Source organism: Acinonyx jubatus, chromosome B2 (genome assembly GCF_027475565.1).
Source record: "Acinonyx jubatus isolate Ajub_Pintada_27869175 chromosome B2, VMU_Ajub_asm_v1.0, whole genome shotgun sequence".
NCBI lineage: Eukaryota > Metazoa > Chordata > Mammalia > Carnivora > Felidae > Acinonyx > Acinonyx jubatus.
Genome location: NC_069385.1, coordinates 8142521 through 8167553, shown reverse-complemented (window position 1 = coordinate 8167553; position 25033 = coordinate 8142521). Strand labels below are relative to the sequence as shown.

The 25033-nt window shown below is 48.8% G+C and overlaps 1 protein-coding gene across 1 annotated transcript in view; it reads left to right on the top strand.

Moving 5' to 3' along the window:
• The first annotated feature begins 329 nt into the window (after positions 1 to 329).
• The window catches only part of IGF2R (insulin like growth factor 2 receptor), a 103057-nt gene continuing 78353 nt past the window's right edge, over positions 330 to 25033 (top strand). Inside the window, exons 1-2 of the mRNA XM_027056511.2 lie at positions 330 to 672; positions 20831 to 20970. Of these exons, the coding sequence (XP_026912312.2) occupies positions 518 to 672; positions 20831 to 20970 (295 nt within the window). The 5' untranslated portion in view covers positions 330 to 517. The remainder of the gene's footprint in view (positions 673 to 20830; positions 20971 to 25033) is intronic.

Here is a 25033-nt window from a genome sequence, read left to right as displayed (position 1 = left end):
CCCTCTTACTTTCCCCTCCCCGGCCGTCGGTGGAGGTTGGGGTGCGGTAACTCCAAGTTGGGGAGCCCGCACAACGCGACCCAGAATGTGCGCAGGGAGTTAAGCGAGGCCCGGGTCACCGGTCCCCGCCGCCACCGGGACGCAGGCCCAAGCCACGCACCTGCGCCCCGCGCCCCGCCGCGCCGCTTCCTGCCCCGCGCGTGCCGCGCTCACGTGACCGGGCCTGGGCGGAGCCGGGGCGGGCGGGGGATCACCTGAACAAGGGAGTCATGTGAGCGGGGCGGGGGAGGGGGCGGTGCCGGGCGCGGTCACGTGACGCGGTTCCGGGGCCGCCGCCGCCGCCGAGCCCAGCCGAGCCGAGCCGTGCGCCCCTCGGGCTCCCGCTCCCGCTCGTCTCGCGCCTCTCTCCGTCTCCACCTCAGTCTCCGCCCTGGCGGCGCGACCATGTCCCGGGCGCGGCCCCCGGCAGCCGCGCGCCGCTAGCCCCGCGCTCGCCGCGCAGCCAGGGCCGGGCGCGATGGGGGCCGCCGCCGGCTGGAGCGCCCACCTGGGGCCCGCGCCCGCCGGCTGCCCGCTGCTCTCGCTGCTTCTGCTGCAGCTGCTGCTGCTGCTGCTCGTCTTGGCCCCGGGAGCCGCGCGGGCCCAGGGCGCCGAGTTCCCCGAGCTGTGCAGGTGGGTGGCCCGCCCGGGCGCAGGCTTCGCTCGAGGTGCCCGGGGCGCGCAGCGGGGCTGGTGTGTGTGTGTGGGGGGAGGGCTGGGGCGCTCTGCGGACGGGCTGGGCTCCCCGAGTCTCCTTTAGCCCGGGTTTGGGTTCCCTCCCTCGTCCCCGAGGGAAAGTTGCCCGCATAGTGGCGAAGGATGAGAGACCGAGGGGTCGCGCGGGCGGGGGGCGCGGGGTACTCGCCGTCCTGGCACTGGCCCAGGGTGGGGGGGCCGCTGTCTCGCCACTTGTGGCTGTCACTAAGTCCGGGCGGCTTTGTGTGCGAGCAGCCGGCCGCCCCGACTCAACCGGGTGACACGCTGCGGGCGCCCTCCGCCCAGCGCCTGCCCTCTCACAGCGGTGCGCCTGCGAAAGTTGGAGGACGCAGGAACTACAGCTTTGCTTTGTTCCCGCTGCACGTTTTTCTCAAAGTTCCACCAGCGGGACTTTGGAGAGGCCCCTTAGTGTGGAAGGACACCCACACGAATGGCCTTACTGGGGTGGGAGGGGTTGGTTTCATTTGCTGATTGATTTCCTGCTTGTAGGTTTTCCATGTTCTCTTTAAAGTAGCTTTTCCGCAGAAGGTGACTTTTTTTTTTTTTTTTTTTTTTGTGATCGAGGGAATGGAGGGTGGTCATCCTGTATTGGCTTTCAAGACTTTACTCTTCACTTCTCCGAGCCTAACTTCCTGTCTAGTTGCTCACATGATGTCATTGTCTCTAGGGTGGATTATTCTAGTGGAGTCTTTTGCTCTGGGAATCATGATTGTATAATCGCTAGACCCGTCAAGGGCTGTTAGTGCCCTGTGCTGGTTAGGACAGGAGTCCTGGGGGTGGGGAGCTGCCCGTTAGGAGGATTTTCTGACCAACCTTTTCTGAGCTGTTTAGGATGACAGAAAATCCAACTTTTATTGATTTTTTAAACTTTGGTAAAAAGGGAGCAGGATGAAGAGCTCAGAAAGACCAGCAAACAGTCAAAGAGCTCCCAGTGGCACTAGGAGGTTCCTTCTCAGAATGAGTTGAACCTGCTTTTTGAACTGAACTTTGAGTTTGTGGTGTGGTTTATGGGATTCTGGTTTTTCCCCTATGTCAGAGACGGTCTCATTCGTACCTCTGAGGTTAGAGCTTGTTCTAGAGAGTGAGGCTGAGCTCACAACAGGAATTCTGTGCAAGGGCCATGTTCTTTATTTCTCTTCCCTTTTTTTTGTGGGGTGGGGGGACAGTCGGATGGAGGGTTCACTGCACATTCATTTTTAGGCAGGCTGCCTCCTCACATACATATTACACTGTAATGAGCATGGTACATGGCACACACAAAAGGGGGGCAGCTTCTGCAAGGTCAGGCTACAGCTTGTGTTTAAAGAAGGTTTTGGAATAATGGCTGCTGTGAGCAGCCCTCTCCATAGGAAATTAACTCAGCTGGGCTAGTGGTATTGAAGTCTTGGACTTGTTAGCAAATTGGAATTTATCTTTTAAGAGCTAAGGTTAAAGTTGGCTTCAAGTGCAGACCCATACATAGTGGCTGAGGCAAGGGGCCCTTAGTTTCGCATTACGTTAGTCCTCATAGCCTCATCTGCGAGTGGAACATGGCCTCTGGGTCCAGTAGGCAATGGCCTTTGTATCTTTAACTTAGCAAATGCTAGAGAGTGCTCTTGGGTGATGTGTGCTGTTAGTGTGATAAATGTGTCCTCTGCAGTCTCAGAATGCCTTTAAAGTTGGCGTGTTTACTTTTTCTGCCAGAGTTCTGTAGGACAGCAAATCTCCCAGTTAATTCAGGGGTGTGCTTGCACACATTTCTTTTCCCTGTTACCGCTCTGTGGTTTTGCGTTGAGACTTCTCCAGAGCCCTGCATAATCTCAGCTTTAAACTCCATATTCTGCCAAATGAAAACGTTCCTATTTGTTCCTGTTTTAAATGAATATCTTGGCTTAAATGCTTGTTACAACTTTTGGGTGTGTGTGTGTGTGTGTGTAAAAAATCTGTGTATTTTTATGAGATAACACTGGCTAAAAGTTCCTTGACTCTAGCGTATATTTGAAGAGTACGAATGGGAGCTGATAATTTGTTTTTAATGTCTTTATTTTTGAGAGGGAGAGTGCTAGCAGGGGAGGGGCAGAGAGAGGACAGAGGATCTGAAGCGGGCTCTGTGCTGGCAGCAGAGAGTCCAACGCGGGGCTCCAATCCACAAGCTTTGAGATCATGACCTGAGCTGAAGTCGGACGCTTAACCGACTGAGCCACCCAGGTGCCCCAGAGCTGATGATTTTTTTAATCCAGTATGAAAAGTTCTGCTAAGTATCACCAAAGCAGAGTGTGTTCAACTGCCTTTTTATTCCATCTCTGGGTGTCCATTGGCTGAAATGTGAATAACCCACCCAGATCTCCAGTAGGGAGTATGAAAACTAGACCGCTCCAAGTATTACTCTTTGCGTAGCTTGGTCAAGTGATAGCAGACCCTAGGTAGACATCCCCAGTAGACTCAAGGATTACATTCCAAGTATTTGTAAATTGCTTGTTCGTAACACAGAACACAGTTTTCCATTGGAAATTGTCTTGTTCGCGGTGGCTTGGTGCCTAGGGCAGTCCCCAGACACCCGCCATCCACGCCACAGGTGGGGAGTGCCCAGACACTGTACAGCTTTAACTAGAGCCCTGCAGTAAATTCTCATCATCTCGAAATAATAGAATTGGGTCCTGGGAAGCAACTTCTGTGAAGCCCAGCTCTCTAGAACCAGAGAAGGCACTTTTCATCTGCAGTCCCTTAGAACCAACACGAGGGAGGTCGAGTCTGCTTCAGGGCTGCCTGCAGGTCACCTGGTGAGGCCCCCGGGGTGAGGGCAGAGCTTGGGGCCAGCCGCGGCCCTGCTCTCTCCTGGGGTAAGGCGGTGGCAGGGGTCCCGACCCTGGTGCAGTTAGTTACTGGGAGGGATGCCGGCAACACAGAGAGCTATTTCAGCAGGATCTTTAACTGCATCTGTGCACCTGGGGGACAGAACTGGTCTCTGTGAGTTGTGCACTGGAAAGCAGGGACGAAAAAGGCGATGTTCCCGAAGTGTGTCTGGCTCTACGCAGTGCTTAATGTGCTTCTCGTTAGAGCAAGTCAGTCGTGTGTTTTCTAAGACTCGAGAGCATTGCCGTGCCGGGTGAGTCCTGTGCTGTGGAAGAAGTTGGTGATTTTTAGTCACTCAGCTGTTTTTTTGGGAGGCAGTGTGCTAGCAGAAAGAAGGCATTTCCCGAGGCCGGTGTGAGTGGCTGTGGGTCTGGCCATGTACAGAGGTCCTGAGGAAGGAGGAGTGTTAATGCCGGTGAGGAATGTTTGGAGGTCAGTAGGGCTGGAACAGTGAGAACAAGGGGGGGGGGGGGGGTAGGGCAGAAGCCAGGCCTTGCAGAGTTGCCAGAAGTCACCCAAAGTGACCAAAATGCTCTCTGCTCGTCAGTAGCTTTACTCATCGCTGTGGGATTTACACTTTGTAAAATGCCGTCTTGCATCGTATGTAGTAGGTGAGTTTCCTGTTTGTTTAGGTGTTAACATCCTTAGTAAGTGAGGTCTTAATAGTTTGTACTGGTTATAAAATAATGCATTGGGTTGCATGATTTAAGTAAAATACTTTATAATTTATTCAGAACAAGTTTCTTCCCAGTTGTTTGGGTACAAATGCTGGAAAGTTTTTATTATATCAAGAACAAGAGAATAACGAGGCCAGCCGGGAGTTGGGGTTGGTTTAGTTGCTGTCTCTAAGGAGATTTTTTTTTTCCCTGCGATTTTTCTGAAGGAACAATGCTTATATGCTTAATTTGGGCCACATGTTAAACCTGGACCACATGCATTTGTGTGTGTAGATTTCTTGCAACAATAAGTGTGGGGAGAAGCCCAAGATGGTTAAATTATGGGTACATTAGACCTCATGCATTGATTCTTAGAGCAGCGTCCTGACAGATTCCCAGGAAATGAATTCCTGATTGGATTTCCCACCTTTTATCAGTGTTTCATAGAAAGAGTTTTAAAAGATGGGGCTGAGAAAAATGATTCAGATGTTCTCATCTGTATTTTGATCTTGGCATGTAAAACTGTATTGAGCTGGGCAGATGATTCAGTAGGGTATCAGAACTGGGACTTTGCGGCAGAAAGTACCTCATTACTTTGCTGGTTACTTCTTTTTTTGTTTTCTTCCTTTTTGTTGTCCTAGCCACAGAGGTCTATCTCTTGGTAATGCCCCCACTGGCCAGTGATGGTGTGTGCGAAGGTGGAATACCTGTGGCCCCTTTGTGCCTTCCTCATAGCTGACTCATGACCAGTGAGGGACAGAGGCCTGGACTTATGCTGATTGTGTCTCCTCATGTTTGATCCTTGCAAGGTGACGCAGGATTCAGTTATTTTCCAGTAATTTCTTAAGCAGAGGGAAAATTAGGAGGAGCCAGAGCCGGAATGGAGACACCACAAATGGAGCAGCGCATCGGAATCCTAGAAGTTTGTGCTGGCCGCGACTGCTCTCCCTAGGGAGGCAGCAACCATGCACGCCCTTCTCTCCTTATTCTTGTTAATTTTAAATAGTGTAATCTTAGTTTTGATTTTTCTCTTTGGTTTAGGAAAAATCTAGGTGTTAACCAGTTTTGGGCTAGTATGAATACAGCTGTTGAGTATTTGCAAACGAGTCCTTGTGGACTTGTGCATTCATTTTTCTCTTGAGTAGATATACAGGCATGGAATTGTTCAATGTATGGTGTTTCACTCTGAGAGCTGTCAAGCTGTATTCAGAAGTGAGTGTCCATTTTGCATTCCCACAAGCCACGTGTGAGAGTTCCAGTTCAGTGTCCTGGTCAACACTTGATCTTACCAGTTTTAGTTTTAGTCATTCTAGTGGGTTTGCAGTGTATCTCAGTGTGGTTTTAATTTCCGTGTCCCCGATTCATGGTGTCGGATATCTTTCCTTGTATTTATTGGAATGTCTAATGATGTTGAACATCTTCCATGTGTTTATTGACCATTTGGACGGTCTTCATCAATGTCTCTTTATTAAAACCAGTCTTTTGCCACCACCCTCCCCCCTGACAAAGTTTTGTGGGTGTGTGTGTGTGTGTGTGTGCGGGGGGGGGGCAGTGGTCATCTTAATGAGTTTTAAGAGCTCTTTATGTATTCTGAGTACAAGTCCTTAGGTATGTGTACTGTGTACTATGAATATTTTTTCCAGTCTTTGGCTTACCTTTTCATTTTCTTAATGTATACTTTGTCAACAGATATTTTTTCATTTTGATGAACTTCAATTTATCTTTTTTGTTTGCTAATTTATTTTTATTTTTAATTCTATTTTTTATTTTTTTAAATTTACATCCAAATTAGTTAGCATATAGTGCAACAATGATTTCAGGAGTAGATTCCTTAGTGCCCCTTACCCATTTAGCCCATCCCCCCTCTCACAACGCCTCCCGTAACCCTCAGTTTGTTCTCCATATTTATGAGTCTCTTCTGTTTTGTTCCCCTCCCTGTTTTTATATTATTTTTGTTTCCCTTCCCTTATGTTCATCTGTTTTGTCTCTTAAAGTCCTCATATGAGTGAAGTCATATGATATTTGTCTTTCTCTGACTGACTAATTTCACTTAGCATAATGCCCTCCAGTTCCATCCATGTAGTTGCAAATGGCAAGATTTCATTCTTTTTGATTGCTGAGTAATACTCCATTGTGTGTGTGTGTCTGTGTGTGTGTGTGTGTGTGTGTGTGTGTGTGTGTATGTGTATATATATACCACATCTTCTTTATCCATTCATCCATCGAGGGACCTTTGGGCTCTTTCCATACTTTGGCTATTGTTGATAGTGCTGCTATAAGCATGGGGGTGCATGTGCCCCTTTGAAACAGCACACCTGTATCCCTTGGATAAATGCCTAGTAGTGCAGTTGCTGGGTTGTAGGGTAGTTCTATTTTTAGTTTTTGGAGGCACCTCCAGACTCGTTTCCAGAGCGGCTGCACCAGCTTGCATTCCCATTATCTTTTTTTTTTTTTTTAATGGTTTGTGTTTTTTGTTTTTTTTTTGCAGCTTAAGAAATCTTTACTTGCCCTAAAGTTTTGCAACCTTAACTGTATTGATGTTTAGGCTGGGTAATTCTCTGTCATGGGGGCTCTTGTACATTATAGGATGTTACATAGCATCCCTGACCTCTACTTGCTAGATGCCAGGAGGGACCCCCTCCCTCCCCCGCCCTCCCAGTTATGACAGACAACATGTCTTCAGACATTTTAAATGGCTGCTGGTGGCCAAAATTACTTCCAGTTGAGAACCATTGGTCTACTCAAAGGTCAAACAGATTTTCTCTTATGGTTGTCTGGAAGTTTTATAGTTTTAACTTCTATGTTTAGCCCTAGGATCAGTTTTTTTTTGGGGGGGGGTTAATTTTTATGTATGATGTGAGGAGAAGGTGAACGTTTATTTCTTCCATGAATACATCTAGTTCTGTCTGCTAGTATTTTATATAGGATGCTTATAGCTGTGTTTTAGTGAGATTGGACTGTAATTTTCTTTGCCATGCTGTTCTTGGCTGAGTTTAGCATCGAGAGCATGTTTGCTTTGTGGAAGGAGCTAGGAAGCTTTTAGTATTTTATATGTTGTGGAGCAGTTTTGTGTAAGATGGGCATGTTCTCTTACTTAAATTTTGGTAGAACTCACCAGTAAAGCTCTCTGGGTCTGGTGTCTTTGAGGAGGTAGAGTACAGTGGGGGAGGAGTTTTGATTATGGTTTCAGTTTTATCCTCTTTATTTAGCTAGTTAGATTTGCAACTTTTTCTTGAGCCAGTTGACTGAAACTCCATATTTTCTAGGAAGTTGTCATGTTAATTTCACATTCGTATATAAAAACATAGCATGCTACCTCCTAGTTTTGACAATAACCCTTTGTATCTCTAGGTAAGTTAAAAAATATTCTGATTTTAATTGTGCACTTTTTTCTTCATACTTACTAAAGATTTGTTTACCCTTTTCAGTCTTTAAAAGAACTACCGTTTTACATTCACCGTCTCTCTCACCATTTATTTTCAATTTTATTAATTTCTGCTCTCTATTGGTAATTTCATTGAAAAGCTTAGATCATTTATTTTAAATCATTTTACGTAACATGAGATGAATTTAAAGCTGTATGTTTCTTTGTTCTGAGGACTGTACCACTCAGAGGTTTGTTACATAGTTTTTTTTATCCTTAAATTTTAAATATTTTCTTTCAGGACGCAGAAGTTTAACTATTTCAACTTCCTGGACCCACTAATTTTTTAGAATCTTTTTCCCCTAGGTAAATGGCTCCCTCCCCCTTCCCGCCCTGCCTCCCCCTTCCCCTCCCTGTCCCCCCCTCCCTTCCCCACTGTGGCTAGTAAACGTGGTGGAATTTAGTGACATTTCCCCCGTGGCCTAGCACCTAGTCAAGTTGGGGGTGTTCTGTGTGTTTGGAACAACTCTTCTCCCTTTGGGTCAAAGTGTCTTTTATTGTGCTGTTCAGCTTTTCTTTATTGTAACTTATTCTTTGTCTTGCTCCACTGGTCTTTTATACTTTGTATCTGGCTACTGCTATGAACAGAGTTCCAGAAGAATGTCTTGCTTCCTGTCTCCCAGTTTAGCCAATCTGTTGCTCATGGGTTCTTAAACTTTTTAATTTTTTAATTCTTCATTTTAACAAGGTCTCCAGTTGATATGTATCCAGAGCTGCCTGTAACCCCACCTGTCTTCACGGCCGTGCAGCTTTCATCATTTCCGGGAAGATGGGTTGGAAAGTTGTGCTCTCCTTGCTCTGTCACTTTTCCTTCCTTGGGCCCTGGGTCTTCTGCTGGAGTTTGCCCTCTCGTTTTCATGGCGGTGCCCTTCTGATGACTGGTGATTCTTGACTGTGGTCTTTGCAGTACGTCTCCTTTGGGACATTTGTTGCTTGTCCTAGTGCAGCTGTGCAGGGTAGGGCTGGCAGCAGTTGTTGGATCTTGGCTCTGAGTGGTTTGGGGGGAGCTTGGGGGATGGGCAGGGCGGGCCTCTGGCTGCTGTATCTCCCTGTCTGCTCTTCAAATCTCGGGAATTTCTGCCTTCCCAGGTATCCCCCCCCCCCCCCCGCCGCCTGAGCCTGCCAGGAGATAGCTGATAAACCCTGTGTTCACTGCAGTTGGCCAAGTGCAGTGTGTTCTCCTAGGAGCTGGATTACGGAGTTGGCTGTGGCAGATCTCTTTTCTCTGGATCTCAGTTTCCTTTGCAAGAGAGGGCCTTTCGTTCTGGAAGTGGCCATCCTGGTTTGGAAATTGGACTCCTCTCTTTACTAGTTATAAGGTCTCAGGCCAGTCACTGATCCTTACAGACCTTGATTTCCTTTTGTGCCAAATCAGGGTGCTGGACAAGTTTTCAGGGCTGGTTTGAGAATTAGAGAATTTCAGTGCCTGCCCCCTCCTCAGTGTTCAGAAACGGTGGCGGCGGTGATTACGTTTTGTCTGTTTAACGTTGCATTGTCTCCATGATGTTTTTAGTCTCTTACTCTGCACCCCCCCACCCGCCCCGGGTTCTCCGTTAGTGCCGTGGGGTTTCTGCCTCAACCAGAGGGCATCTCTTCTGTGGCCGATTTCTACAGTGGCGCTCCACTGAAGAGTCCTTTTGAGAAAGAAATGTTTCCATCCTTTGAAGAAGTTGAAAAATCGTCAGACTGTGTGATTCTTGGGGTCCATTTTGCATCCAGAGTTCTGTGGTTGTGAAGTATGCATCCTTCAGGATTCCTTCAGTTGTGAGTTGGGGAAAAGCCCAACTCAGATTCCCTCGGACAAGGAGAAGCTTGATGATAGGAGGTGTGGGCTTTGGGCCGATGCAGATGCCATATGGCCCGCGGGCCCGGGTCCTCCCCTGCCGTTTCCTTGGCTGGTCTGCCTTCCCCGGGGGGCGGCCGCAGCCGTGCAGAACCGGCCTCCCCGGCCATCTCCTGGAGGGGTGAGAGGCCCAGCTGACTCCCGGGGGGGGGGGGGGGGTGTCAGCGGTCAGGAGCGGCTGGTCCTCACCCCTCCCCCAGCTCCCCCTGCAGGGGGAGTGGGCCCCGGGTCCCAGGCTGTGTGCTGTAGGTGGGGGCGGGGAGCCAGACGGCAGGCCGGGGTGGGGGAGGTGAGAGCACTTCCTGAAGTCCACTGTGCTGTACAGCTGGAAAAACGGCTGCTGCTGGCTGGGTCCTTGAGGTGCCCCGAGCCCTGTGTCATCTGCCTATTTTCGTCCTTGTGTTAGCGGGTGCGGGGGGCCACGGTGGCGGAAATGCCAGTCGCTCTCCTTCCTGCGAGCACAGAACCTGCCCTTCAGATCAGCCAGAGATCTTTGGTGGGATTTTCCTGTTCACTTTTGTGTGCTTTTAGATCCCCTGGGGCAGCTGTGCCCTCGAGTAGACAGAGGGAGGGAGGGAGGGAGGGAGGGCGGCCTGCTTGGGCGGAGGGAGCAGATTCTTCTGAGTATTTCGGCTCACGGCAAGCGAGGGGACCTGTGGAAATTAGAGAGGCTGTGACCGTATCAACCTTAGTTTTGGTGCAGGGTATGGACGGAGAGATTACGAAATGTGGGAGCGGTGACAAGTGGCCTTTGAGATGTGATTGCCGGTGGGCGGAAGGTTGAGGAGGTGTCTTTTCAATCGGAGCCTTCGTGCTTGGGTGCCGTAAATACTCTCCGCATACACGTGCGTGTGTGGTACTAACCTGTGCGTGTGGAGAGCCCACTGAGGCGTAGACGGGCCCGGCGGATTTGGACCGGGTGTAAATTTCATTTGTTGGCGTCAGACGTCAGCTTCGCTCTGAAACCAGCTCCGCCTTGTACACCGATGCCTTGTCCTGGAAACAGTCTGCCCCCCAAGACTTCCTGCTCTTCGCCCCCTGTCTGAAAACAGAAAACCAAACCACCAGAATGGAAGTCCTGAAGAAGTGAGTTCCTAGGAGTGACAAGGGTGCGTCTCCACTGAGTCACCCTCGTGGTTCCTCTGACCCTCCTCCACCTGCCGCCTGCCCTGCCGCAGATGTTTACTCACCGCAGGCACAGTGGGAAGCCAGCGTGGCTTCTCTTTTCTGTCTTCTAGAGTTGGCCCTTTGGTTGTCACTTTGGTTGACACTGGGGGAGGGACGAGCCGCGGGTGGGGCCGTTTCCAAGAGGCTGTGCAAGCGGAGAGCACGGAGGAAGTGCCTTGAGCGGGGGACCCCGTGTCGGGTGCTCTGGAGGGGAGCACGGCTGATGTGGCTAGGGCGTGGCAGAGGGGCCGTTGGGGCCAGAGCAGCATGAGTGCTGGAGGGAGCAGGAGAGGACTGGAAGGAAGAAGTAGCTGGGGACCGGGTCCCATAGGCCCTTGTAGTGAGGGACGGGGGGGGGGGGGGTGGCCTGGGAGGATTTTGAGCCCGAGAGTGATGTAGGGGATGGCCAAAAGGGGGAAGCTGGGATTTTTGATAGACCAGATTAGAAGTTATAGCAGGTCGGATGGGGGTTGTAGCAAAGGGTGTAGTGAGAAGTGGTGGGAGTTGGATATTTTGAAGGTGGGGCTGATGATGGCTTCGGGATGTGAGGAGAGAGAGACAGAGAGGTTCGGTCTGTGCAGTTGGAAGTTGTGTTGCGGTGGAGTTGTGGAGTTGTGTTGCGGGGAAGACGGGGTGTTCGGCTTGGCCGTGTCGCTGTGGGGATGCCCCCTGGCATCCAGGGTGGAGCTCAAGTGGACCCCCCGAGCTGTGCCTTCGGGGTGAGGGCAGTCCCTCGGGCTGGGGCTGTCTGTTTGGGGGCCACTGCGTATCAGGAGCACTGTATCGGGAGCACTGGAGCGAGTACTTAGGCAGTGGTGGAGGCAGAGTCTGAGGTACAGATGCTGGGGGACCTGCTGGGGAGGCTGACGAAGAGATGCCAGGGGCCTGGGACGGGAACCAAGAGAGCGCGATGTCCCGGAAGGCCAGGGAAGACCGGGCTGGAGGAAGGAAGTGGTCAGGCGTGTCAGGTGGGAGCACCGACTACCACAAAGGTGGAAAAGTTACCGTTGGCTTTGGCAGCACAGAGAGAGGTCTTTGGTGGTGACGATGGAGGTGTTGGTGAAAGCCCGGTTGGCTTTGAGGGAATGTGAGAGCACAGGACACGGGGACAGTAGGTCTGGAGTTTGCTGTAAAGGGATCAGAGCGGTGGCTGGTGGCTGCTCTGGCTTGTGGGATCAAGGGAGAGTGTCGTAAAAAGTGGGGTGTAGTGGTGCCTGGGTGGCTCAGTCGGTCAAGTGTCTGACTTCTGCTCAGGTCATGATGTCACGGTGTGTGGGTTTGAGCCCCGCATCGGGCTCCCTGCTGTCAGCTCAGAGCCTGGAGCCTGCTTCGGATTCTGTGTCTCTCTTTCTCTCTCTCTGCCCCTCCCTGACTCATGCTCTGTCTCTCTCTGTCTCTCAAAAGTAAATAAACATAAAAAATTTTTTTAAAAAAGTGGGATGTAGCACAGTAGGTTTGTACGCTGAAGGGAGTGGTCCAGCACGGAGAGGAAGGTTGGTGACCCAGGGTGAAGGGAGAGAAGGAAGGAGAAGACAGAGGAAGCAAAACTTGGGGTGCTGTCCCCAAGTAGGGGACGAGTCTGGTGGCCAGGGTGCCGTGAAGCATGGGCCTTAGTGAGGTGAGGGAAGACACAATGTGTGAGGACCATGCAGGTAAGCCATGAAGGTAGACTTGATGGAAACATGGGAGTTTCTATCTTAACTTCCACAGCGAACTAAGAAGCACGATCTCTGCCGAGGGTAGCAGTTAAGCAAACAGCGGCCTTTTCTCTTTAGGTCACATTTACGTTGGTGACGCTTTTACTGTGGCCCTGTGGCGGAGGTGGCCTGTGCTCCGAGGCCGGACAGGCCTCTTTGGAGGGCTGGCTCAGCCACTTCCTGAGCTGGTGACAGGAGACAAGGTCATGGACCTCAAAGGGCCATCATGCTGTGTCTGCAGGGGGCACAGCACGGACAGGGGGCCTGGACGGATTGGGTGAAATTGAGTGATGGTGTTTGCAGACCGGTCAGCAGAAGTGTGGGCCACAGACTTGCCCTTGTTCTTCTAAGAGCTCGTAAGGCCGAGATGAGCTAGCATTGACCTACTTAAGTGATCTCACGGAGGCGATGCCCACCCCGGCACTGACTGAGCGCCCTGTGTGTGTGTGTGGTTCCTTTTCCCGGTCGGGTGTTAGGTCCTGCTGAGCTGTGTGTGCCAGTCTGACGTTGGAGCCCGACATCTTCAAAGCAGAGCCTTTTCTCCCGTGTGAACCTCGCCGGCCTAGTGAAGAATGAGCGCCCGACAGTGGCCTCACTGCCGTCCCGCAGCTGAGTTGACTGCCCGGCACCCAGGAGGGCAGACCGTCCCTGTGGTTGGGGCTCGGAAGGAATGGCACGGGGTCTGGGAGGGTTTTCTGGGACACCGGTGACAGCTTACCAGGGGGGCGGAACATTCGGGTTTGAATTCTATGCCATGCGCTGGTGGGTTGACTTTAAAAGCAGTCAAATTCAGATATCTGTATAATGAGGGAGGTTTAGCCCATAATCCAAGCCTCCTTTATGCATAGGAGCAACAAAGTATTTGAGCATCCAGGTAATTACTCTGATTTTTAAAGAAATCCTCACAGAGCAGGGTTGAGGGTTGAAATACAGGCCCGCATCCTGCTACCATATGGAGTGGACCTGAGCAAAAAGGCCACAGGCGCAGCAGAGGAAAGACCGGCCGTCCTTTCTGGTAGCTTCGTGTTGCGAAGGGGCTCCTGCCAGTTTATTGGGAATCCCACACCTTGCACTGCCCGGGAACCTCCTTAGGAAGACTGTGTCCCGTCCTGTCCTTTGCCCCTGCTGCTCTGCCAGAGTTTCAGATGCATCAGGCTTCTGTTCTGGTGGCAGCTGGTGGCTCCGTGGCCTTAGCGTGAGTAGGCCCAAAGTGGCTGTCCTGTCCTGAGAGATCCTGGGAGGCAGCAGAGGGGTGTGTGTGTGTGTGTGTGTGTGTGTGTGCGCCTTAAGGCCCCCACCCCCACCCCCCAGTCTCTGTCTTCAGCTCTGCCAGCTCTGTGGAGATGGCCCAAGACCAGGGCCTGCCCCTCTCACTTCCTGGCCAGTGTTACGTGACATTCCTTTAGGAGGGCTCCAAGCCAAAGTACTTTTTTTTGTAAACTCCATTTTTAAAGCTGCCCGAAGCCTTCTATTGACCAGATGAAAGCCTTAAATCTTAGTCTCTCAAAAGTTGTACGTTCCTAGTCATGATTTTCCTCACGGTGACTTTGTGTGGCAGCTGAGTTTTGCAGATGAGGAAGTTGGGGCTTCAGAGATCAAGCATGTCCCACACAGCTGGGCAGGGTGGGGCGGGAGTCGGAGCCAGGTCTGTGGGCTCTCTCCACTCGCCCTGGCACCTTTCCAAGTGCAGCTCACCTCCCTCCCTATTTCACATGACCTCTGTTAGTCACTCGTGGCGCTGTTTTAAAGCTCTGCCCCCCCCCCCCCCCCCCCAGCCCATCCCGTGTCGCCTTAGGCTCTGGTGCCTTGCTTCCAGCCGGGTGCCTCTCTAGCCAGCTGGCTTCTCGCTCCCAGACCCTGCGGAACTACCTGGGAAAACCAAAAGCTGACGTCTGGCACTTTCTTGCCTTTTTTTTTTTTTTTTTTTTGGTGCAGGCCTCATATCTTTATCCACAGCTTTGTGGGTTTGTTAGAATAGGAAGTGAAGTACTTCCTATATAAGCTTTTGCCATGCTGTGTCAAACTCATGTGTCCCCTGGCCTTCAGACCGGGGTGCAGATTTATTGTGCCAAATCAGATTCTTCTCCCTTGGTGTCAGCCGCAGAGAGCTGTCGACAACAGTGGTTACAGCACGCTCATGTCCTTCTCCTGCAAATGTCCATTTTGGAAACCCTGCCTCTTTCCGCGCCCTCCTTTTCCCCTGCATCCTCCCCTCCCCCTTCTTAAATTTAGGAGACCGTTCCAGATTTTTGAAGGTTAGCGAGCTGGATATACGAGCTGAGAAACTATCTGGTAATGATAAGGGGCAGAAGTGAGCCAAACGATTTCCGGAATATTCTGCAAGAGGACTTGGATGCAGGCCAAAAGTAGGAAAATCTTTTTTTGATGTTCAGGTTGGAAAGACTTTCCCCCTCGTCCCCCAAATTTTAGATCTGCTGCTCACTCTAGATTCAGAGAAACATTCCTCAAGCCAGTTATTGTGTGCTGTGAATTTAGAACGTATATTACTGAGCTTTGTTGTTCTTTTTTAAAAAAGAAACCAAATTATAGATTTGCACATGTTTATTAATTTTATTACTGATTCCATCATACCTGTATACTGCTTTTTATACCAATAATTAATTGTAGGCCAGTAATAAAAAGTTTAATGGCTACATGACCATTACCATAACCCGGACTCATAGAGTGTGAGGGAATGGAGGTATATTTCAGGAGTGTGGCTGTGTGGCACTACGTGTGAAGAGTTGGTGAGGGTTCATGGACCTGTTTTGTGTTGGAGGGAAGGAACTCAGTTTCCTGAGATTTTTTGTTTTCTTTAAGACATTGGGCATAGCCTACATTTTATTTATTTATTAAAAATTTTTTTTAATGTTTATTTTTGAAAGAGAGGGAGACAGAGTGTGAACAGGGGAGGGGCAGAGAGAGAGGAAGACACAGAATCCGAAACAGGCTCCAGGCTCCGAGCTGTCAGCACAGAGCCTGATGCGGGGCTCGAACTCACGGACCGTGAGAGATTATGACCCGAGCCGAATTCGGACGGTTTACCGACTGAGCCACCCAGGCGCCACATATCCTACATTTCGTAACTGAATTTTATGTACTTGATTTTAAAATGTTAGTTGTTTTAAAAAACGTAAGGACCCCAAATTCCGTTTTGCAAGATACCACGGTTTTGCAGGTATTCAGTGATGACAGATGTGAAAACTTAACTTGTCCCAGTAAGATGCTAAGTTCAAATAGTTTAAGCCTACTGTCCAGGTGTACCTCTGTGGCTTTTCCTTTTGAATTTTCTTTCTTATGGACAGACCTCAGTCAGTGGAGATGGTTCTGTGTTTCTTCATGAAGCTTTCTGAGCTCCAGGCGATTGTGTTTGGCCAGCTGGATTTGCTTCTTCGTCGCTGCCCCTAGATTGGTTTATTCTTGACCAGGACGGGCCCTGCGTGTGGCATTTGCTGGAGTGTTATTGGGAAAGTGGAAATGCCTTCCTGCTTCTGGCTTGGTTGACAGTATGCTACTTGTGTGCCTCCTTCTCACTGGTAATCTGCCAACACCTTTCAGGATATTATGAAATTCAAACCAAATGAGATTAAAATGGAGCCTCTGTTCACCGAACAGACACATGGCCTGACTGTGGTCGTCCAGGACACTTTCAGCAGGGGCAGTGGGATTGCAGTCAGGGGCAGACAGTTTTGAGCTTTCTTTAAGGGAAGGGCTTGGCCTGTGTGCTCGGTTTTTATGGTGAAATTGTCCATGTTTGCGGCACATTTCAGGAGCAGGATCCACTTTAAAATCAGAGCTGTCCAAAGTCATTTGCCTCGTGTGTGACTTCTGCCCCCTCCACCATTCCCTGCTGGAGACGAAGGAGTGATTGTAGGATATTTCCGAGTTCCTGGTGACACTGTGAGACTCTTGGTTGGGGTTTCAAAGGGCAGCTCTCCGCTGAGCCAAGTACATGTTTTAAAGGAGAGTGAGTGTGAGATGCGTCTCCTTCTCAGTGGAGTCCTCACCCAGCTTGGATATGCAGGGGGGCGAGGGCAGCTGTGGGTAGGGGGCTCGGGGATCGATGCCCTTTCTTCAGGAACCACCGGGTGAGTGAGGAAAGAGGTTGCAGAAGGCACCTTTGGGGTTCAGCAGTTCAGACTGTGCAGAAGAGCAGCGGAAGCAGACAGGCGTCGAGAGCAGAAGTGCAAACCCTGGGGGGAGCTCGAGTTCGGCAAGTGCACGGTCTGTGGGCCACCGTGGCTGGGGCAGCCTGGGTCTTCCACGGGCTCACTGTGGCTTCGCTCAGTCTGGGAGCCCACGCAGTACGGATGGAGTGTGTCGTTTCGGAGGCATTTATTGCGACAGGACTTCAACTAAAGTTTTGTGGAATATTTTGTCAGTTTCAGTGTTGTAATTGAAACTATTTTCTGCGAAGTTAAAAACGCTTTTGAAAATTGAAACGAAATGAAGCAGCTCGCTGGAGTGGTTAAGCACTTGCCCTCGGAGCTCAGGTAGACCAGGCACATTTCATGGCTCTGTGGCTCTGGGCGGGGGACTTGGTCTTCTGAGCCTTGGGATCTTTGGCTCCCAGGCCAGGGTGCTCGGGACCGTGGGAGGACGGTGGCTTTGCTGGGAGAGGTGTGCAGAGCCACCGTCCTGGTCCCCCACGGCTTTGTTCCCGGCGGCCCTGGGCCTGCTCATCATCGTTCTGGGAGGGGAGGCCGTGACCACCCTGAGGAGCCATGCGGCTGGGGACACCTACCAAGAGCTAGCGTTGCATGGTGGGCACTGCCAGTCGTGCTGGCGTCACAGCTGTGGATCGAGAGGACTTACTGTGCCTACGTGCGTATCTAGAGTCGTCAGGTTTGCATGGAAATGAATTTGGATTTTTGGAGAGTGTGGGAGGGGGACGTCGGCTGACTACGTTTCACGCTCTGGAAAGTGAGGTAGAACGGCAAGGGTCTTGCTTTTGCTAACGTTTCAAAGCCAAGGTTCTCGCACAGAAGACGTGTCCAGAAGAGCAGTTCTCACTTGGAATCGGCTGCGTCCTCTCCTCTGAGGATGTTGGCCGAATGTCGCAAGGCTGGGACAGCGGGCAGGGCTGCTGGTGCTGTTTCCCATTGACCAACTGCTTCCTTGGGCCTTTGTGGTTCTCCCTTGTTACACCTCCTTGTGCCCTGTCCTTTCCCTCGGGGTGGGGGTGGGAGTGGTGTATAGGGTAGAAGCCACAGTGACCTGGAAGACTTGATGCAGATTGGGGTGTTAGAGATTCAAGGAGACGCCCACAGGCTTTCAGACCTGTCTCGTTGCGGGAGATGTTTGTATAGCAGACGTATTCAAGATGTGCGTGCAAGTGTATGTGTGTGTGTAGACTGCATTTCTGCTCAGCTTGCAAATATTTTCTTCCAGACGCTTGGTAGTGTAGATTAGAAACATGCCGTGGCCATTCCGTCATTTTTAAGTGGCGTGGCCAAGGAGTCTTCGAACCTGGGTGTTTCAGGTTGGGTTTGTGAGTGTCACTGAAGGTGCCAGCCTGGAGGGGCTGCCCTGTGGTAGGTGGCTCTGGCAACCCCCAGAAAGAAGCCAGCGCCCAAGAACTTTCATAGGGTCCTCATTGCCCCTCACTCCCATAGCCACTTACCATTTTGATAAATCTTGACAAAGCAAATAGGAAATGCAAACGGAGAAAAGAAATAAAATTGGACAGAGCAACAATTTTCTTGCTAGGGACACTGATTTCCAGATAATCAAGACAATCTTCCCCATTTTGCTTTCCCCCCCCCCATCTCTTTTCTGCTCCCTAAACACACACTTTTTACAACTACCTTATTTAAATATCACCTCTGCGAAACCAGCAGCAGAATTCTGTTTTTAAGAAAAGCGTAGCATTTTAGGCGCTGTGTGGATTGCTTTAGAGTTGATTCCTACTAGTTGATTCATTCTAAAATGATACCTTTATGTACCTCGCTCGTATACTCAGGATTGTGAAACACTTTCATGATACCACTATTAAGGTTTTAGATTTGATGTGTTAGTATCCCAGAAAAACATGGCCGTTGCTCTTGAATAAGAGATTAGCATTTTTAAAAAATTAACTGTAATTAATAAAAAAGTTTTGCTAATACTCTGCAAAATAAAAACACTAGCTTAAAATTTTAAGGAAAGATCCATAGTGTCTTTGAGCGGCCTTCCTTTGTTTCAAGTACTAGATCAAAACGACATTGTTTACTCTGCAAAGCAAAGCCCCCGTGTAGCCAGCCTCTCCATGTCCTTGACCTTACCTGCTGCTTGCTCTGCTTACCCGACTCCCTCCAGCCTCATTGCCCTCTTCCCTTTTCTGTCCCGGTGCTAAATTCATTCCCTCCTCGGGGCCTAGCAGTGGTCCATCTGCCGGAATATTCTTCCCACCATATCTTCCCGAGTTGCTCCTTTTTGTTGTTCGGGTCCCAGGGAAAACACTATCTCAAGACTTTCCAGGCTCAAGTACGCCCTTGGTCATTTCCTATCCCACGCTGGTTTGTTTTGTCATTGCACTTGGCGTACCTGCCTGTGAAATGGCTTACCTGTTCATTTTATTTTTGTTTACTGTGTATTTGTTTACCCGTTTATGTTCTGTCCTCCCCTGGAGGGCAGGGGGCTTTTGGTCTCTGATCATCGCTGTACCCCTCAGTGCCTCTGCAGTGAGTACTTAAGAAATATTTGTGAAGCAAATGAATAAAGAAAGGCTAGTGAAGGTCAAAGGAAACAGGCCTTTATTGATGACGTTCTCATGCCTGGTCATACTTGGGTTATTTTCTCTTGTCTTTAGCCCTCATGACTTTAGGAGATAACTCTAAGGGGTTACTGATAAAGACGCTGAGTTCAAAATTGGTGGATGCCAGAGGGAAGGGGGTGCCTGGGGGCGTAGATAACTTGGGTGGAGGAGAGAGGGAGGAAAAGGTTTCCAGTTACGGAATGAACAAGGCACGGGGATAAAAGGCACAGCACAGGGAATAAAGTCCGCGGTATTGTAACAGGTTGTATGGTGGCCGATGGTGACTTCACTTGTGAGCACAGCCTGAGGAAGAGAGAGAATGAATTACCATGTTGCACCCTTGAAACTAATTAACATTGTGTGTCAACTAAGCTTGAAAACATAAAAATACAAAATAAAAACAAGAAGCTTAGTTCAATGGTAACTGCTTCTGAGCCTGGCCTTACCTCCCGCCTGCCCGGCCTGTTTTTCAGGTTTCCAGTAGCTGGCTGCAGAACCTCTAGGGGAGCACTCTGGGGTGTTCCTGTCCCTTTGCTTCTTGGCACGGAAATTTTGGTCAGTCCCCACACCTAGGTTTGGGAGAATGCTTGGTTCCTTGCCTGCCACCACCCCGCTCTTGGGGCTCGTCTGTTACTGGACAGGGCTGCTGGAGGTGGGGGGGGGGGGGAGGGGGCCCACATCCCTGCAGGGGAGGGCCATGTTGCCTGCTGGGTTGTGGAGTCTTTGTCCTGAGGCGGAAGGGGCTCTGGGAAGTGCATCGCCACTTCTGTGAGCGAGTGCCTTCTGTCATCAAGGTGCTGCTTTGGGGAGATCAGCTCTGGCTACACCTCAGTGGTCTCGGGGTTCAGCGACCTCCAGGTGTCTCCCCCCCCCCCCCCCCCCAACAACTCCTAAGCCTTCTCTCCAGTGACTGTTGAATTAATACAGTATCTTTGCATTTTGCAAGGAACTTTTTCGTTGCTTTCCTCATTTCCTGTCTTTAGCCTTGCTGAGGAAATGACCCCTGTTTTACAAAAACGACAAAACATTCTCCCCAGGAAGAGTAGAGAATGGAGAATAATTGCTTTGACAGAACGGACAAGCCATCATTTTGTCCCACGTATGCAGATTGACTCCTTAACAAGTACTCGGTGTTTACTTGGCAGAGGTTTGAACGGAGAGTGTTTTAATGCCTGTAAAATGCTTGATGTAGTGGGTCCAGCTTAAGTAAAGTTTGTCTGATTTTGAAGCCAATAGTTGATTCATTGCACCACTTTGTCTTGTCCCTTTGGATGTGAACTGTAGCCGTAAAAGGTAAAACTGGAGACTGTCTTTCATGCCATCGCTAGTGTTTATATAGAATAATCAAAGTTTAAACCAATTCTTTGGCTCTTCAGCATTCCAGTGCTGATTGGAAAGGTTGCGATCTTATATTCAACATGATTCTGGGGCAGTTATGTGAGTTGATACTGTTTAATGGTAGAGTTTTAATTGTTTTGATGATGGTCAGTCTTGTGCAGCTTCAGGGCGGACTGAACCAGCGCGAGGTGGTATTTAGTGGTTTCTGCCCTGGCTTCTGTTCAACTTAACATAGTTTGACTTTAGTATTTTTTGGCTAACGAAAGTGTGTCTTTTAGGTTGTGGCAGTCTTAAGTAAATGTGGCTTGCATGTGAAGCCAGGGAGAAGCTTAATTATTGGCAGATCAGTGACAGTGACAAATTGTTTTTCTTCCTTTCTAGTTATACATGGGAAGCTGTTGATACCAAAAATAACATGCTTTATAAGATCAGCATCTGTGGAAATCTGGATATTGCCCAGTGTGGGCAAGCAAGTGCTGTTTGTATGTACGACTCCAAGACAAGCAGCTATCACTCTGTGGGTAAGTAGAAAGTTCTCCTTACTTTACTGGTTGTGTGGGATCCCAGTTTTGCCAAAATGACTATGTACATAGAGCTGTCTACACGTATGCTTATATGTGCTTATGTACATTTTTTATCTTTTATAATAAAGTGGTAACAATTTTAGATGTCCAGTGTGAGATCAGATTAGCTTACTTCCATCTAGTGGATACTGTTGGCCAATCACAGAGAATTGTGCACATTTGTATCTATTGTCACGAAGAATTATGCACATTTGTATCTATTGATACAGAAGGATGTTTCTTATATGGCTCTGCCTTCTTACGTTTTTCTTAAACCCCATCTTTACTTTCTCCCTGCTTCACACTTACTTCTTCCAGCTGGTGCCCAGCCCCTGACCCGCTTCTACCCTTCCGATTGTCCGTATTCACATGGGACAAGAGGTGGTCACCAGTTTTCAGCTTATATTAAAAATTAAATAGTCCTGAGAACCACCAATCCAAGAGAAAGGAGTGCATACTTTTCTTTCCCAGGACTCATTTCATTTCCCCAAATGCCTTCCTCTGGGGTTAGGATCCCTTTCTTACTGGTGAGGATGAGGGGTCCAAGGTGGCCAACGGCAGCCGCCCTACCAAGTTACATGGAACAGCAAAGGGCGGGAGGGTGGGGGGGTGGGCTTAAAGGAAGAGACGCAGCGCAGAGCTAAACATGGCAGCCCTTTCTCTTGGTTGGTCCACGGATGTCCGTAGTGACCTCCGACCGACACAGTTTGAACAGTGCAATGTGACCGTGAAGGACCGTCATGAAACGAAGGCCTGCATGTGACTGGGGACAGGGTGGTAGCTGGGAGAGGGCACTCAGGTGTTTGCAGTTGGGAGGGTCAGCTTGCCGTGGTAGCTCTGTCTGTCATTTTTAATGAAAACGCCTAAACACAGTTAAAAGGGCTTTTTAGAAAGTAATGGTTAGAGTGATAAGAGTAAGGTCTGTGAGGTCTGCTGGTGGAGGCAGCTTCTCTCAATTTCCTTCTCTTCCGACGGGGACACTGTCTAGATTGAAAACACTGGTAAGAGGGGGTTGAGGCTCAGGACAGAGGTCTGAGAAAGCACCATGTTATTCTGAAGTCATGGGTTGGACAAATTGTATTTTCTCATAGATTTAAAAACTTGCAAATGATATGGTCAACTTCCTGCTGTTCTGTTTTGATGCTTCATGAAGGAGGGCACTAGTGGGCCTGTTGGTCAGTGTTACTCAGGTTTCCAGAAAAAGGAAAGGTAGTTTTCCTCTTGACTTCACTATAATATTTGACTACAGTGTTTCCGACTGATGAAATACAGTGCAGCGGATGGATATTGGATATAGACAAGTAAATCGCTAGAGGTATGATTTGTGAAGTTAGGTTGGCTGGACAGAATTTGACAATGACCAAGTTGAGTTGGCTTTGAAAACCAGGCGGGAGAGTCGATCTTTTCTGAGATGTTGGTAGTGGATCCATCATAGATTCTGTGTGACAGTAATGGGGGAGGTGATCTGATAAAATGCATTTTTAGGAAGCTGGGCCCAATGGAATAGGAGAGGTTGGTTAAAGGGGAGAAGCCAGAGGTAACTAGATGAATTGAAAGCCAAGTTACAGGTTGATTAAGATACAAACTAGCAGTTTCTGGTCTCATTTTACTCCCAGACACACACGACAGATACTTTCCCCTGAACTTCACACTCCCAGAGGGAGAGGACATACGCTGGATAATGGAGACTTTCAGCATCGCCCTGTCCTTCACCTCAAGAAAGCAAAGTAGTAAAAGCGGGTGCAAATGACTTTCACACTAGCACAGAGATAATCTTGAGTCAGAACTAGTTCTGCTAATTTGTATTATATAATAGAAATAACCGACTGTGTTATTATAAATTTGGTTTTGGGGCACCTGGGTGGCTCAGTCAGTTAAGTGTCCGACTTCTCAAGTCATGATCTCATGGTTCATGGGTTCAAGCCCCACGTTGCACTCTTTGCTGACAGCTCAGAGCCTGGAGCCTGCTTCCGATCCTCTGTCTCCTTTTTTCCCTCTGGCCCTCCCCCACTCACACTCTGTCTGTCTCAAAAATAAATATGAAAAAAATTTCTAAAAAAATTTGGTTTCATAACTAAATAATAACTAAATTTGTTATGCACTTATGTGCCAGGCATTGTTTTTAAGTAAAATATCTTCTTTAGCTTACTCAGCAACTTTTTGAAGTAGGTGACTCCATTTCCCTGACTTTATAAATGAAGAACCTGAAGCACAGAATAGATACAGGAGCTTGTCAGAGGTTGCATGATTATGGACGTGAATGCTGACAGGCAAGCTCCAGGGCCTGTGTCCTTATTTGAGGCCGTGTTGCTTTGTGAGTTATAGGGTCACATCGGACGGTTCGAGAGGTAATATGCGGAACCACGGTGGGAAGTCTGAACTCTCGGCTCTGAGAGGGCAGCTGAGAAACTGACTCCCTGTGAACTTGTTAGAAAGGAAAAAAAAAATGTGACTTCTGAAAACAGCTACAAAAACTGGAGCTCCCAATAGGTAGGAGAACAGAAAAGCTAGGAAAGCAATAGATCAAAATATGTATGAGAAGTTAATGTATAACCAAAAGTTTGGGTGTAATTTAGCAATTTATCTGTTAGGAAACAGCTTTAGACCTCTCCTTCGTACCCTATAACAGAAATTACAGATCAGTTAAAATTAAAATAAAATGATTAGAACATCGGGAAGAAATGTAGCAAAATAGATATATAATCTAGGGGTGGTAGGAGCTTCTCTTAATAAATGATTAGAAAAACACACAGCCTAGGACACCTGGGTGGCTCAGTCACCGAGGTGACTCTTGGTGTCCTGTCCGACTCTTGGTATTGGCTCAGGTCATGATTTCAGTTTGTGAGATCAAGCCCCGTGTCAGGCTCTGCACTGATAGTGCAGAGCCCGCTTGGGATTCTCTCTCTCCCTCTCTCTGCCCCTCCCTGCCTCAAAATAAGTAAATAAACTTAAAAAAAGGTCAGGGGTGGGGGCAGGGGCGGGGTGCAGGCGAAGGACCAAGAACCCAAGGAAAAATGGCAGTCTGAAGACTGGCGGTTTACAATAGAAGAAATCCAAGATGCTCAGTACAACTTCATTCGTAAGCCAGGTATAAATGCAAATCAAAGCAATAATGAAATCTCATTTTTCTTCTATCAAAATGTGCAGAAGTTTAAACGGGAAGATGGTGGTTCTGTAACCCTTTGGGAAGGTAATCATCGATGTGCGTTAGTGCCCACAAAGGCCGTTTCTGTTCTTAGAAACGGATAGTAAGACCTCAACTTTGGTTTAAACAACACTACATCAGTTTTGATTTAAAAAGTCTTGAGTTAGTTCTTTCTTAGGCAAACGGTACTGCTACGTATATAAATCTAGCAAAGTTCAGCAGCCATTGTTAGGGGACCCGTGAACAACATTTGGTTCTGTTTACGACCTAGTTGAACCACCTTCACCACAATTTAAAACGACATATACGTTTCACCTATTTGATTTCCTTTTAAAGTACTTCAGATGTCTGATCTGAAAGTTAGAACTTAGGCACTAACAATAATTATAAATTTAATAGTTGAAACTTCTCATAAGCCTGAAATTCTCTTAGAATTTCTAAGTTCTAGTACTGTGTCACCCGTCTCAATCAGTTGCAACTCAGTTGTAACCTGTGGGTTGGAGTCATAACATTGAACATTGCAAGTAGGTAGAAATACTATGCTCACATTCCTCCTGACATCCCAAATGTTAATTCTTTGGCCTTAATTGAGTTAATCTTTCTGAGGGCTAAAAAAATATGTATATCTACTTCAGGAAACCTGTTAGCACATGTAGCTGAAGTAACATACCCACCAGGGAAGGGTGGTAATTGCGGTTACTTACCGTCAAAGCCTCGGATTCTGACCGGCTTCTTGCTGGTGACCTGGGTAGGACACAGTGAATCCGGTTGTAGTTGCCGCATCAAGTGACTTCCTTTACTCTCAGGAGGCTGGCCCCTGACTTCAGATGCTAGTTGGATGGTTTGATTCTTGTGCGCACTGGGGGAAATCTATGA